This window comes from Caloenas nicobarica, chromosome 3 (genome assembly GCF_036013445.1).
Source record: "Caloenas nicobarica isolate bCalNic1 chromosome 3, bCalNic1.hap1, whole genome shotgun sequence".
NCBI classification, from domain to species: Eukaryota; Metazoa; Chordata; class Aves; order Columbiformes; family Columbidae; genus Caloenas; species Caloenas nicobarica.
The window spans coordinates 72,831,644-72,845,491 of record NC_088247.1 but is presented as its reverse complement, the minus strand read 5'-3'; the positions used below and the strand labels follow the sequence as shown (position 1 = coordinate 72,845,491).

Sequence of the window (13,848 nt, the reverse complement as noted above, 5' to 3'; positions counted from 1 at the left end):
TCCATTTTCTATTTAGGTCTCACAAATCAATTTATTTTGCACTGATCTCTGTCCCCTCCATTGGTTAATGAGGCACCTGTTTTAGAAAATTCTTTGCCTGAAGCAGAACAAGAGAGGAGGTCTCCTGCAGGGCAACAAGCACTCAGGATAAAGATTCTTCGATTGTTGTGATCTACTTAATCTTGTTGATCAAGGGCTTCTTTTCTTAAATTCACAGAGTCAGCTTTAAAGAACAGCTAACATGAAGTGTTCTTAAAGTGCAATTGATTAAAGTGATATGTACTTATCTTACAGAGAATTTTGTCCAAAACTTTCAAAATGCATAATACTTAACCACCTGAACTGATCTAAGTATTACATTATGCTAATTTTACAGAACAGTAATGAAGGCTGTTACAAAACATAGTGTTTCAATCAAGACTGAATAAAACCCAGAATAACAAACTTGTGTTCAGTATTTTTTTAAAGTTGGGTAAGATCCTGATCCAATTTACAATACAGATGTACAGATATTTCTTCCAGTACAACTGAAGGGGTGATGTGTTGCAGTGAGGTGATGGGAAGGAGGAACAGGGGCCAAGGCACAATAACATTAGGCCAATTTTGTCATAAAAAACTTTGTCCTATAAAGTCAAAGGCTGAGGAACAGAAAAGGCGAAGATCTGTAACTGAACCATGAATACTTGCAAGAAGCATCATGTAGCAGAACACCGAAGAGAAAATCAGTGGCTTTTTTGAGCTTTAGTTGTGCTTGCAGTTGTAATGCTATACTAGATCAGCACCTGTAAAACTGGAATTCTATTAACATTTGCAGGACTGTTTTAATTAGCTAGTATAAAGAATACACTGAAAATAGAGTCCCCAAAACCTTCTCTGTGGCTATGCCAGTTTAGAGTTTCCATCCATTCCTAGATGTCCATTCCTGTGCTGCCTCAAGCTACTAAACCGCTCTGAGTACTCACCCTCTCAATGAAAACAGCTTTCTTATAAAAGAAATGTGATAACATTTTGTAAAAAGATTTCAGGAAAGATCTGGATAACTGAAGACCAGTAATATTGGCATCTGTACTGTGCAAATTAATATAGTGTTCTAAATGTATTGTAGGTCCTTGAAAAAGAATGTGGACAAGAAAAGCCTGATAATACAGTTTCCTTAGACTTCTGAAAGGTATTTGATAAGGTCTCTTACTGAAGGCTTTTGAAACACTTAACTGCCATGCCTGTTTAGAGATAGGAAATGAAGGCAACTATAAATGGCCACAAAAGAGGAGTATAAATAGTAGAGCCTTGCAGGAATCTACTGAAGTTCATGTTTTTCAGAAGATTCATAGGTGATTTGGAACAGATGTTTACTAATGACTAACAAAGTTTTCTGATGATAACAAATTATTCCACATGCCAAAGATAACAGCCGACTTCGAAGAACTGCAGGACTTCACAGTACAGAATGACTGGGTGACAAAATGGCAGATGCAATTCAGTCTGAATAAATGTTAAACATTAATAAATTCAGGAGAGAATAGCTCTAACTCCAGCTTCAAAAGTAAGAGAGGTTAATTGCAGATTTCACTTTCCAAACATGGATGAGCTATATCTTTATTAAATTAAAAACATGGTTTCTCCTTAGAGACAGGAATAAAGGAGAGTAATAAAGAATCGTGTTGCTGTATCATCTGAAATTACCTGAAATGACCAGTTTTGAGCTGAAGAATCTAACACAAACCTTCTAACTGACCAGTTCTATTGGTTGACAGAGCTTACAGGGGAGAAATGCTTTGGTATTTAAGAATAAAGATAATTCTTTTAGAGACATTTGCTTTCTTTAAAAGCATTTTAAGCCTACAAAATCGAGGTTTTTTAGAGTTAATTTTCAGTCTGTGACCTTAACAACCAGAACTGCTTCTCAAGAGCAACAGTCAGCCAGGAGGAACATAACAATTCAATTAAAGCTTTAATTTATTTGCTGTAGATGACATAAACTAACTTACATGACTTACAGAAAGGAAAATACTACAGCCCAGAAAACCATATTTATTCCATAAAAATATTTCATCATTCTGTGAAATAAGGAAGTATTTATGACTCTTAAATACTATTAAATGCAGTGAAGATATATGAGAAGAAATATAAATGTGCTTAGAACAACTGCTAGCAACAGGTTCTTTACTATCTAAATGCAACAGTGACACTGATTTGACATTAAATGGGAATTAACTACACTGTTGTCCAAGACAGCAATCCACATTTTACATGCAAATAGCATGTGGAGAATAAGAAAACAGAAATCAGTTTAATTTAGAAATGTATTAAACATTAAAAAGGACTCTGTAGGTCACAATGAGAGAGGACTGCTCTATGCATTTCTCTGTCTGAGTAACAAAAAATCTGTTTCCTTTAATGAAACATTTTCAACAAAGTTTAGGGTATCCTTGATCTACTGTGTCACAGAAGAGATTTTTAACGACATGGAGAAAGCCTCAAAAAGGAAAACTTCGGTGTTCCTTAGGATGAAGATTATTCTTTTTGGACTCTATCAGAAGTGCTGGTCTGCTGACTGCAACTGTGTAGAAACAATACTTTCATGTAAGTTACAATTTAAAGACATGAGCTTTACTGGCTTCTGGGCCTAAATTCAGATTGCCTACACGTCGATTTTACAATTCAGAGCACAGAACAGAAAAGATTCTGGTGAGTGATCCTTAAGTATTTAATTTCACATTATTTTCTTCATTAGCAAATACAATACGGAATTCTAATATTTAATTTAAAATGTTTTTAGAGAGCAGCTCTTTACTTACATTTTCCTTTGATAAACATCTAGGAGAGAGAACTGCTTTTAAAAGTATTCTATCTGTAAAGTTATTTTTCTGTCTTTCTTTTACCCCTTTCCCCGCTATCATGTATATTACCTTGCCTAACAATCGATTTACTCTTTTGCAGTAGAAATATGGCAGTGGTCTAGAAGAAGACTGGTTAATCAGATATAACTCTCCCAGTGGGACACTTTAGAGACAGTAATATGTGTAAAACATAGCTGAGTTTATCATGGATGCAGCTGAGTCACAGAAATGTATAGCTCAGGCTACACTGCTGTATTACACGGTCATAGCAAATTTTAAAACTCCTAGAAGTACACACTTCCACATTCCCTGAGATGACAGTGGTTTTTTTTATATTAATATGGCTTTAATTAGGAAGAAGCCTTTATCATTAATAATACTTAGAGTCTTCACACATTTAAGCCAACACAGAGGGCTTTTTTAAAAAAAATTAAAAAGAAGCAATGTACAATAAGATAAAGCAGAACTAACGACTAAATTTAGCTAGCAGATTCTTGAATGTGTTCTACCATCAGAAATTATGACTTGATTTAAAAGATTATATACCAAACCCATATAAATATCCTTACTTAGCAATCTCTTCCTAATGGTAGAAGCTGTGTAACAGCTAAAGCTTCCAGGTAATTATATCTTAGCTAGATTCTGGTCTCAGCAAGACATTTAAAGCCTAACTGAGTAGCTGCTGCCATAAACTTGCAGTCTTTTCTGAATAAAGATTTCAGCTTTCAAAAATAAATACTACTATAAATATATTTGAGTAGTGCTGGCAATACAGATTTAAAGAAATGACATGATTCCTCTCTTTATGTGTTTCCCTTTTAGAGAGAAAAAACTGTAACATTATATTCATAACCTTTCGCAAGTGTCACAGGGTAACCATTCTGAATATTATATATTCCTTTTGACATTTACAAAATCTACAGTAAGATAATGACATCTATAATTAATCTTTTTAAATGGAGAATAAAGCGAATGAAAGAAAACCAAAACAAACTCACAATTCTGACCCTTTCAATAGTATTATTTCAGCATTATCAGGCTCCAAACTACATTCCCTTTCCCCTTCAACAAAAGTGTATTTGACTCTATTCATTCTGTATCACAAATACAATGAGTCTGTTTTGTTCTGTATTAGCATGGATGTTGAATTATCTCAGGAAAAAAGGACAAAGACAGCAATGATACCATTACAGATCAATGATAAAGCACAAGCCAAGTTTAAGAAATATGAGCATCTATTAGTACAGGTGTAGCACAAAGACTTAAAAATCATGGTAACTAAAGAAGGATGATGGTTCAGAATATTATCTCCTCAAGGTACTGATCTAAAGAAACAGGAAAGGACAAAACAATATATCTGAAAGAGTAGGTGTTTCAAGAAAATAAGTTTTAGTTTTAGTGGTATTACACTTGGAGTTTTAGGTTTATTACACTTATTTTAAAATAATTTATTACCTTTCACATAACTTTTCTACAAAAATATGTTTGAATATATAAAAACTTCAAAGTTAATACTTTTAAAAGATGCTAACATTTTACATACAACATTAATTAGTTAGGCAGAACTCCCAATTTAGATACCTGTATATGCAAAGTAATGCAAATGATGCTTGAAGCAATAGCTAGTGGATAAATATGACTGTAGAATAAGTAAAAGGACAAAAAGAAACATAATTCCATAAGTTTCATCTGTTGATTTCTTCTGTCATTTTAGATGAACTGGTTTATACAGTAATGGATTTACACAATAAATATACAAAAAAATGTAAGAAAATGTCACTTCACATTTCCAAAGACCAAAAGCCGCATTGTAACACGGAAAACACTAATCAGACAGCCTATTGTTCTGCATAACTGCAAGTACCAGGCGACTGCAGGCATAAGCCTTCTGGCCTTATGCCTTACAATTTACTCACATTTGTAATAATATCCATGAAATTTACAGTCTGTCATGGTTTATTGCTTAATTAGTAACTTGTCAAAAATCTACAGAATATATATGCAATTTTAGGAATTTTTTCCCCCCACATTTTCACCTACTTTTTATTGGGATAATGAGCTGAGGAATGACAGGAAGAATCTTGTTTCCACCATGTTCCAGCATGTCATGGATTCCTTGACGAGCAAAAAACTCACACGGGAATGACGTTTCACAAAGCCCATCAAAAAACAAAGGCAGCCAGTAATGATAGTCCAGCTTTTCGAGCTCTACCTGAAAATACAAAATAAATAAACCAATAAATGTAATTTTTCAATACTAATACAATGTGATCAGACCAACAGATAATTCATGCCACCTGCACAAGTATGTTTAGTAAATAATCATTCAATTTGTATCACTGCAGAATATCATTAAGTCTCAAATATGGTTTATGGCCAGATATTGAAATCCAGAAATATTAGACCTAAAGAACAAAAAAGAATATACTCCTTTCTATTTTCACTTTTTGATGAGTCAGTACTAGATTCTGATATTCTTGCGTATACACCTTACTTTGTAAGTTACCCATAGGAATCAAAATAGCCATTTTAAGAATAACATGCTGGTTTTTCCAGAAAAATCTGATCTTTATATCTTCATTTGGACACAACAAATAAGAGAAAGAATCCTGTAACCACTTCCATCTTCAAAACACTGCTTAGCTGCTACCCTATTTTTCCAGTGAGATTACATTTTGGCATCGGGTAGATGCTTTATCCTCCATACCTAACAAGCATTATATCCTTAAAAGAAATAATTGCCAGGTTAAGCAAACAAATACCCAGCCCTTAATTTGGGGGCAGTAATCACATGTTTACTTAAATTGTAGAAGAAAAGTCTGAAATTAAGCAGCCAAGGACTGAACTTGGTTTTTACACTTCTTGGGTAAATCCCATTGTCAGCAAGTAGCAGATGTAGATCCTCTTTGCAACCATGAACCATTGTCCTCCCTGCTTAACTCTGGGCAGATCTGAATCTCGGTCTGGCACACCTTAGCTACTGACCTGACTGCCTCAGTCTTTCATGTTGAAACTGATCCAGCCACAATAAAAGAAAATTAATTGGAACACATACTTGAAAGTAAGTCTTCTACATTTGCCATGAGTATCTCACTATTGGCAGATGTAGTGCCAATTACATACTTACATAGTCTCAGGTGCACTTATAGATAATTTCTTATAGGAGACTAAAAATAATAATTGCATAATATCTAGTCACCTACATGAATGAAATCAAGTCCCTGTAATGAACCACACAAAAGAAGGAACAAACAAAACCTAAATTTCCTATTTTCACAACACCATATATGATGGCATCTCTGTATATTTTTGCTCATCAGCTTTTTGTTTCACAGGGCAAAACACCTTTATCAGATGACTTTAGGATCAATATCCCAGGGTCAATTAATGAGAAATTCCAAAAATAACTATAGCAAGCAACCATGTATGAAGATCTTTACAAAACAAGAATCATGATACATTTAAATTCCTAAACTGATGGGTTTTCTATTTCTTGAGGACATTCGGTATGCTACGGACAATACTTGCAAGATGGTAAAAGAAGTCTGCCCCCAAAGTCCCTGAGACCAGAAGATGATAAAGCAACTACAAACTTCTGATGACGAGTCTACGTCAGAGGTCAAATTCTTCATTACAACAAAAAACCTGTATCAGGTAAGAAATGGCCAAGTGGTCAAAATCTTTGACCAGAAAGCAGGACTAAGAAGAAGCAAATTTTTCCTGTTCTCTGTCAAAAGGAAAAAAAGACATCCTTCAATATTTTTTCTTTTTAACTTTTAATTTGTATTTTATAAAATAATTAGATATCATTTTTTGTTATTGAATGTTCTAGTTTAAGAAAATTGAAAACAAAACTTACAACAACTACTTGTGCCTGTGGAAAGCTTTAGATGTGAAAGAGAGAGATACAATTAGTAATGTATGGGCTTTTTTTTAAAAAACAAGGGGTGTTTGTTTCACAAGGAAAATCATCTTTATCAGACTATGTTTTTGGTGGTTTGTCTTTTGGTTTGAGTCCATTCCTTATTGGGCTTTTGACAACTTTTTCAAAATTTCAAATTATTTCCATGGAAAAATATCGTTGATGCATATACATCCATGTTAGACTACTGAATCAGGATTTGCAACTATTTTGCTCAAAACACATATAGTAGAGTCTCTCATTTCTCTTCTCCCACTCTTCAATAATATTTCCTCTACCTGTATCTACCAGTTATCTTTCTTCTAAAGATGTGATATTTCTGATATGCTAAGAAATTTTTTTCAGCTGTTCTTTGCCCTTGCAATGTCCTTTTCTGTTTCAGATATGAAGAAAGCTTACGTGTTCAAAAGCTTTTCAATGTTTTTCAGTGATAATAACTGTCTAATAAAAGATATTACCTTTATCAACTCTGTCTTACAGTTGTACATTACATATACATAGGAATGATATAGTAACTTTAAGGTGAATATGATTTCTGGGTTTAAAAATGAAACTGATTTTTACACATGACATAAAAGCTTTATTATAAGAAAAAATCTCTACAAAATACACGTATGACAAGCTGTAGATCATAAAGCATTTGTGTGTACTCCTCACTTCTCAATTAGTTCCAAAGCCATAAGTGGTTGGCAAATGGCATGGCTCTGAAAAGGACTCTGATTTCTAACTCATTTCTTGAAGTGTCAGCTGCCCAAGTATACAGCCAATTTTACTTAGCATTTTGTGCTCTATAATAACTCCCACAATATGGAAGCCAGAAATATTTTGCCTTACATTCGATGATGTGAAACCCCTTCGTTCTGTGTTTACCATTTAGTTTTTAAAAGTGGCTATTATACAGCTGTTCAGAGAAAAATGTACTTTTTCTGTTTACGCCCACAAAATTCTTTTGTTTTTCACATCCACCCACAAAAAATGCTGATTAAAGCTCAAATTCTTGGCAAAACTTGTCCACATCTGACAATAATGCTGCAACTATGGATTTTAAGAAGAAATGTCACAATAATTATTATGAACTTCTGTACTAGTGGTTTGTAAGTTGTGAGAACCCAGCCTCTGAACTTTTAGCAAATAGGTCAACTAATAAAAAAAATTATTACTATAAAATATGATCATACCGCAAAACCAACTGTATTATAATCAGTAAAATCTTCTGTTTCATTAAACTTCCATGTTACTTACATATTCTACAAGCTCCCTATTGAAAAAGAAATAATATGTGGTTTATAATTGTTGTTTTATCAATATGTATAACCAGCTCACAAGATGGGAGGAAACTAATGGCAGTATCACAGTTAATTTGCGAGCAGTAGATCTGTTCCCATGAAGCAGCTCATAGTGAGAGGCAAGTCTGCTGAGACAATGAAAAGCCAAGTAAAGAGTCAAGGTTGTAAACAGTAAAAATAAGTTTTGTGGCTAATCTGCCTGTTGGATGAAGAAAGCAAGCAATTTGAAAGAACTTCAGGTACAGAAGTTTGACAAAAATGATTTTATTGGCCTTTCTTAAATAACCATATTTAAAACAATCTGGTAATCTACAAGGCAAACCTGGTTTTAGAATGTAGTGTTTAAGATACATAAACAGCTTAATTTTCCATCTCATTTCACACAACTGATTACATACTACTGTATGTCTTTGACATGGTTATGCAAAAATTGGATTTGATCTCCTAGAAACATTATATCTAACTATTTATCTACTCATTTAATACAATTATTAATATGTTAATAATGGGTATAGTAAATGAAACTCTGGAATTGTTGGTTTGATAAGGACAAACGGGAGTTTTTGTAAGGATTGTAAAGATTTTGTAAGGATTCTTTGGTAAAATAATAGTTCCTTTTTAAGGTTTGTTTTCCATTCTATAGCAGCTATTTAATCTCTATTTTCTAGGTTAATGGAAAGAGAAAAGCAGAAACATTCTTGCGTAGTCTGAGTTTTGGAATTCCTTTCTGATTTTTCTTCTGCTGCATTTTACCTTTCAATACATATTGCATAGGTTACAAAGATTCTCTATTCTCATGTCCTATTGAAAAAAAAAATGCACCTATATTTTGCATTCTGTAATGAAATGATAAAATACTTACCTTAAGTGGAAGATTATAAAACTTGAAGTGAAACAGATAATGGTAAGAAACTAGATAAACTAGATAAACATCCCAACAGATATCTTTTAACTCAGTTAAACTGAATTTAGAGCCTTTTTAACACATTCTCTAGATATTTAACTTCCCACAAGAAGTGAAATAACAACAACAAATTTTTGTCTTCCATGGATAAATTAAAAGAAGCTATAGTAAGAAATGTTTTTGGAGTGTTACTGTACCGGCTATCTGAATTCAGTTTTGAAATATTACTTCATGTAAAAAAAAGCCAAAACCAAAACCAACCAACCAAACAAAAAAACCCAAACCAAGAAACAACCAAAATCAAAATACAGAAATATTACATAGATAATAATTTTGAATATACTGCATTCCTTGTTACCTCCATGTTAGTTACAAGAGTAATGCTGTTATCAATAAAAACAGTTGAGAAAAGCTAGGGAGATATTTCTTCTATTATGTTTTATATAGCAAGATATAATTAAGTTTTCCATAGTATTCTCTATATCTTGATGTCCTATTGCTTTTTAAAAGGAAGTTGGAACACAGTAACATTTAAGTGTGAGAACACTGGAGTATGATAGGAAAAGGTCCTGAATATGATGTGTACCTTAAAGTAAATGTAGTTCTAAACTCTTTGCTCTTTCTCATTTTAGGGGTGCATAATCGATAACTATTTTCTAGCTATGACTCCTATCTGCACAACGACGTTCCTTCTACATATAGCTCCAAATAGAAGCAATACAAGTCTTTATCCCTGCAGACTAATGTCCTCTTTTGCCTCTCTCCCTTTTTTTCCACTGCGTTCTGTCAGCTGTCACTGCTGCCTAATCCCTGTAGATTCTTTTCAGATTATGGGGAAACACTCATAATAAATGCATCCACTTACTTTTGGCTCATGCTTGAAATGTATGAATAAGAAGCATGATTGAAACAGAAATGGTTTGATCAAAATTATTTGACAATATGGAAAAATCAGTATATTCATAATCTACTGCAAGCAACAATGGCTAGAACTGGATATGATCAAGGCCTCTGTAATGTTACTGAAAATCAAAAACTTAAATTTCTGTCATTACAGCAGACAGACTCCACAGATACTATTTGGAGAACAATGGCTACTAGCAATGGTGACAGTCCTGCGTATGATAACCATAACATCTTCTTTTCAATTGCCACACCTGAAGGTGACAATCTAGGGCTACTGAGAATGTGAAGAAAATTAATAGTCAAGAAGTTGGTCATATTATTCCCTAAAAAAAAAGAGAATGAGAAATGCAGGAAAAGATGGGAAAGGGAAGACATAAATTTGTGTAAACACCTCCCCAGCTAGACAGGGGGTATAAACCCAACCTGAAATCTCTTCCTATAAATGCAAACCAAGAATTATTTTTTATTTAAGAAATGGATTCTCAGCTACATGTGTGAATCCCTAACAATCTCTGAGCTATGCCAGCCAAAAGATAACCTAGGACATTTCTGGGGGGAGGGGATTCTATCCTTGCATTTTCATAAATATTTTCTAATTGTACTGGCTGGATTTAGACTTCATAAATATACACTTTGCTGGTAATACAGATCAGGCAGATCTTGCCAATATAGAGGAGGGTTAGTGTATCATACAGTAAAAACAGGATGACAAAAAAAAATACATTATGAGATATAGTTCTTATAGTATGACATGCAATGTTAAAGAGACTAACGTCAAGGATTTCTGACACAGTATAGGAGTTCATCAGTGTGGTATCGTAAGATAGGAAAAAGAATTTAGCAGACTAATTAACCGTTATGAGCCACCACTATGATGCAGATATGGAAAGGGCAAATATTATTTAAAACGTAGGAGATATTTCCAGTATAGATAGAAAAGCATTAATGCTACTACACAAGGCAGTCATGAGAGCTCACCTGTTGTTATGATCAGTTTGCCCTAATATAAAACATCCAGATTTTACTCCCATTAATTCTTCTTTGGAAATAACAGGGACAAACTAATAATTAGGAATACCTCAAAATGAAAAAAGTAAAGGAAATTAAGTGTTTATTAACTTGTTCTTATTTATTTGGATTATTAGATTATCTGAGTCAAGGGATTTCTAAGAAAGCATGCAAAACATGCTATTCTTCTAATACAGCAAATAGCTGTAGACTACGCTTAAAGGATTGATTTATTTTAGTTGATTTGAAGTATTATAATTAGAAGCTGAAGGCACCTTGAGAAAAGTGCTCTGTAAACATGACTGACCAATGCGAAACGTACTCAAAAACTCTTTGTGTAAAACAAATAACAGAGCCCACAATAACCTCAGTGTCCGACAAAAGTATCTCCAATACTTCAGAATATATGCTTATCTAGTTACATTCTTGTTGCTCAAAGACTTGCTAACACCTTGTTGCACACACCCAATTGTTCCATTTTTTTTCTTACATGATTTATTAATGTTGTAAGACTTCTGCAAGCACAGCAAATGTGCAACTTTAGACTAAGATAGAGAGGCATTATTTCTCTACATTTTGCTAATGTTATTTGCGATTGCCTAATCTGAGCACTACATGATGCGTAAAGATAATTTGCACTTATAATAGCCATGCAATATTATATGTAACACATACACCTACTTTCAGAGGTGAATGGGAACTAATGACTCCTCAGGGGTCCATAGCCTGGTGGTAGATTAAGTTCCACCCTCAGTTGCAACATCTGAGAAATCCCCCACAGCTGCACTTCGGCACCAGCAAGAAGCAGAGGACAAACTCTGTTCCTCCACTATAGAACACACAAAGTATTATAATTGTGAACAAGAAACTTTGAATTTTGCAGACACTTAGTTAGACACCAGTGGACACCTCTCTGAAAAGGGCAGGAAAGAGGATAATACTGTCTCAGTCATAGGCAAGGGGAGGAGGCTCGGTAGAGATTAAACCCCATAGATCTCCAAGGCAGAGTTTGAAGGCAGGACAGTAAGCAGGTGGCTGCAAGACTCTCCCACTACCTTTTTGAGGAAGACATATTGATCTTTGTTTATTTACTTTGTGCAATACGGAGTTTACTTCAAACTTTATTGGAAGAAGAGCGGACCAGTCTGTCCAGCCCAACAAAACACATACTATTCAGTATGTCAGTATAGATCTAATTTAAAATTGACTTTTTGTAAAAAAAACCCTAATCTTTTGCTCAAAGAATGTTTGCTACCATTTTAATAAGATGAAACCTAACACATGTTATTTTTCAAGAATTAATTGTGAAGGTAAATCAGGGGAGAAGGTCAACTGATTCTATCCCATTTGGAAAGCTGGTGGCCAACTAATTGTTTTCTTATTATTTGGCATTCATTTCCTTTCTGTTTGTCAATTACTCATGCAAAGCTGTCCACCAAATTCACCTGAAATGCTTTGGTTTTAATAAAAATAACATAGAAAAATTAGAGACAAAGAGGAACATTGGGACAAAAGCTCATAGAAAAAAAAGTGTCTGTGGGAAAGTTAAAAACAACTATCTGAAGATAAGATACCAGCAAACCATCTACAATGTAATGCACAACTAGAATTGTCCATCCATCCAATTTGGTCATCAGTTGTGGGCATACACATAGTGAAAAAATGGCAGCTTTATGGCTTTAGAAATTGTGGGAGCTTATAAAACATGTAATTAAACATTATCATTTGCATTTTTACACACAATTTTTTTTTTAACATATAATAAAAGTAACAAAACCAAATGATTCAGTGGCAAATTAGAATAGTGATTTTTCTACATTAAGGGCATTTTGTGAGACTGTTCCTATCACCTTCTGGCTATTGACATTTATCTCTAGGCAGGAAAGTGGGCAGAATGGCCATACTAAAGACAATCAAATAGTGGTACTATGTTCACTGTTTCCAACAGAAAAGAAGAAGAGATATTTCTTCAAATGTTTTAAGGTGATTCTACATTAATATCTTATTTTGGAGACATTCTGCTACTTCAGAGTTGATCCAAATGTGGAATAGTTGCATTTTGCAACAAAGGCAAATGTGCTTGTGTTTCTGCAAATAAATGTGACTAAACTATTTATTTTTTTTAAGCCTTTCCCATTATTCTGAGCATAGTAAAGGGGTTACTGATGGTTCCCTACAGGAATAGACATGTTATACTCTCAGTCACAAATTCCAAAAACATGTTGCTAAGGGAGATTTCCAAACATTGTCAGAAAAAAAAGTATCATGCCGATCATACACCTGTTCCCATCTGCAAGTTTTTAGGTTGTATTCCTATACCAGCAAGACTGGAAAAATTGTTCCGTCACATTTTATTAATCTCCGAAGATGTAATTGTGTATTTGTAGATAACATTAAGCAAGGAAAACTCCACAAAACAGGAAGGCACAGTCCGCAGTCAATTCACTAATTTCTTATTCTTATTATACAGTTAATCTTATTGATTTCAAACAGCATTCAGATAATTCTCTTGAAAACAACCTACTTTTCAGGTTGATTTTTTAAAAAGAATCTATACCTCTCAGAAGTATAATCAGAATCCTACATGCACGAGAGCCCAGTGACTTAACTCATTGTCTCGTAAGTTTAGCAAGAACTGAGAAGTTGGTTTACAACACTAAATTAAATGTTTTATACGTCTCTTGCTCTTACGAAGCAGACTTGCTAGACATAGAGCAGAAATCTGTAGACTACTCTGCAGATTCAGCTTGTTGAAAGGAATCTAAGGCACAGTTTTAAGAGTTAACAAAATAATAGATAAAGGATATCTGGCTCTGTAGATATTAAATTAGGATTTCAAAAAGCTTTCAATAGAGTCCTTTTCAGGAGATTATTAAGTTAGTAGCCACAGGAGGCAAAATGAAGTCCTTTCATGAATTAAAAGCTGGTTACAGTAGAAGTGAAAAGGCTAATGGTGGAGTGCCCTGAGGATTAGCAGAAATG

General features: G+C 33.9%; 1 protein-coding gene across 1 annotated transcript in view; it reads right to left on the bottom strand.

Annotated features, from left to right (window-relative positions):
• Window positions 1–13,848, bottom strand: part of PACRG (parkin coregulated) — a 232,700-nt gene that overhangs the window by 103,616 nt on the left and 115,236 nt on the right. Inside the window, exon 3 of the mRNA XM_065632369.1 lies at window positions 4,881–5,052. Coding sequence (XP_065488441.1) covers window positions 4,881–5,052 — 172 coding nt within the window. The remainder of the gene's footprint in view (window positions 1–4,880; window positions 5,053–13,848) is intronic.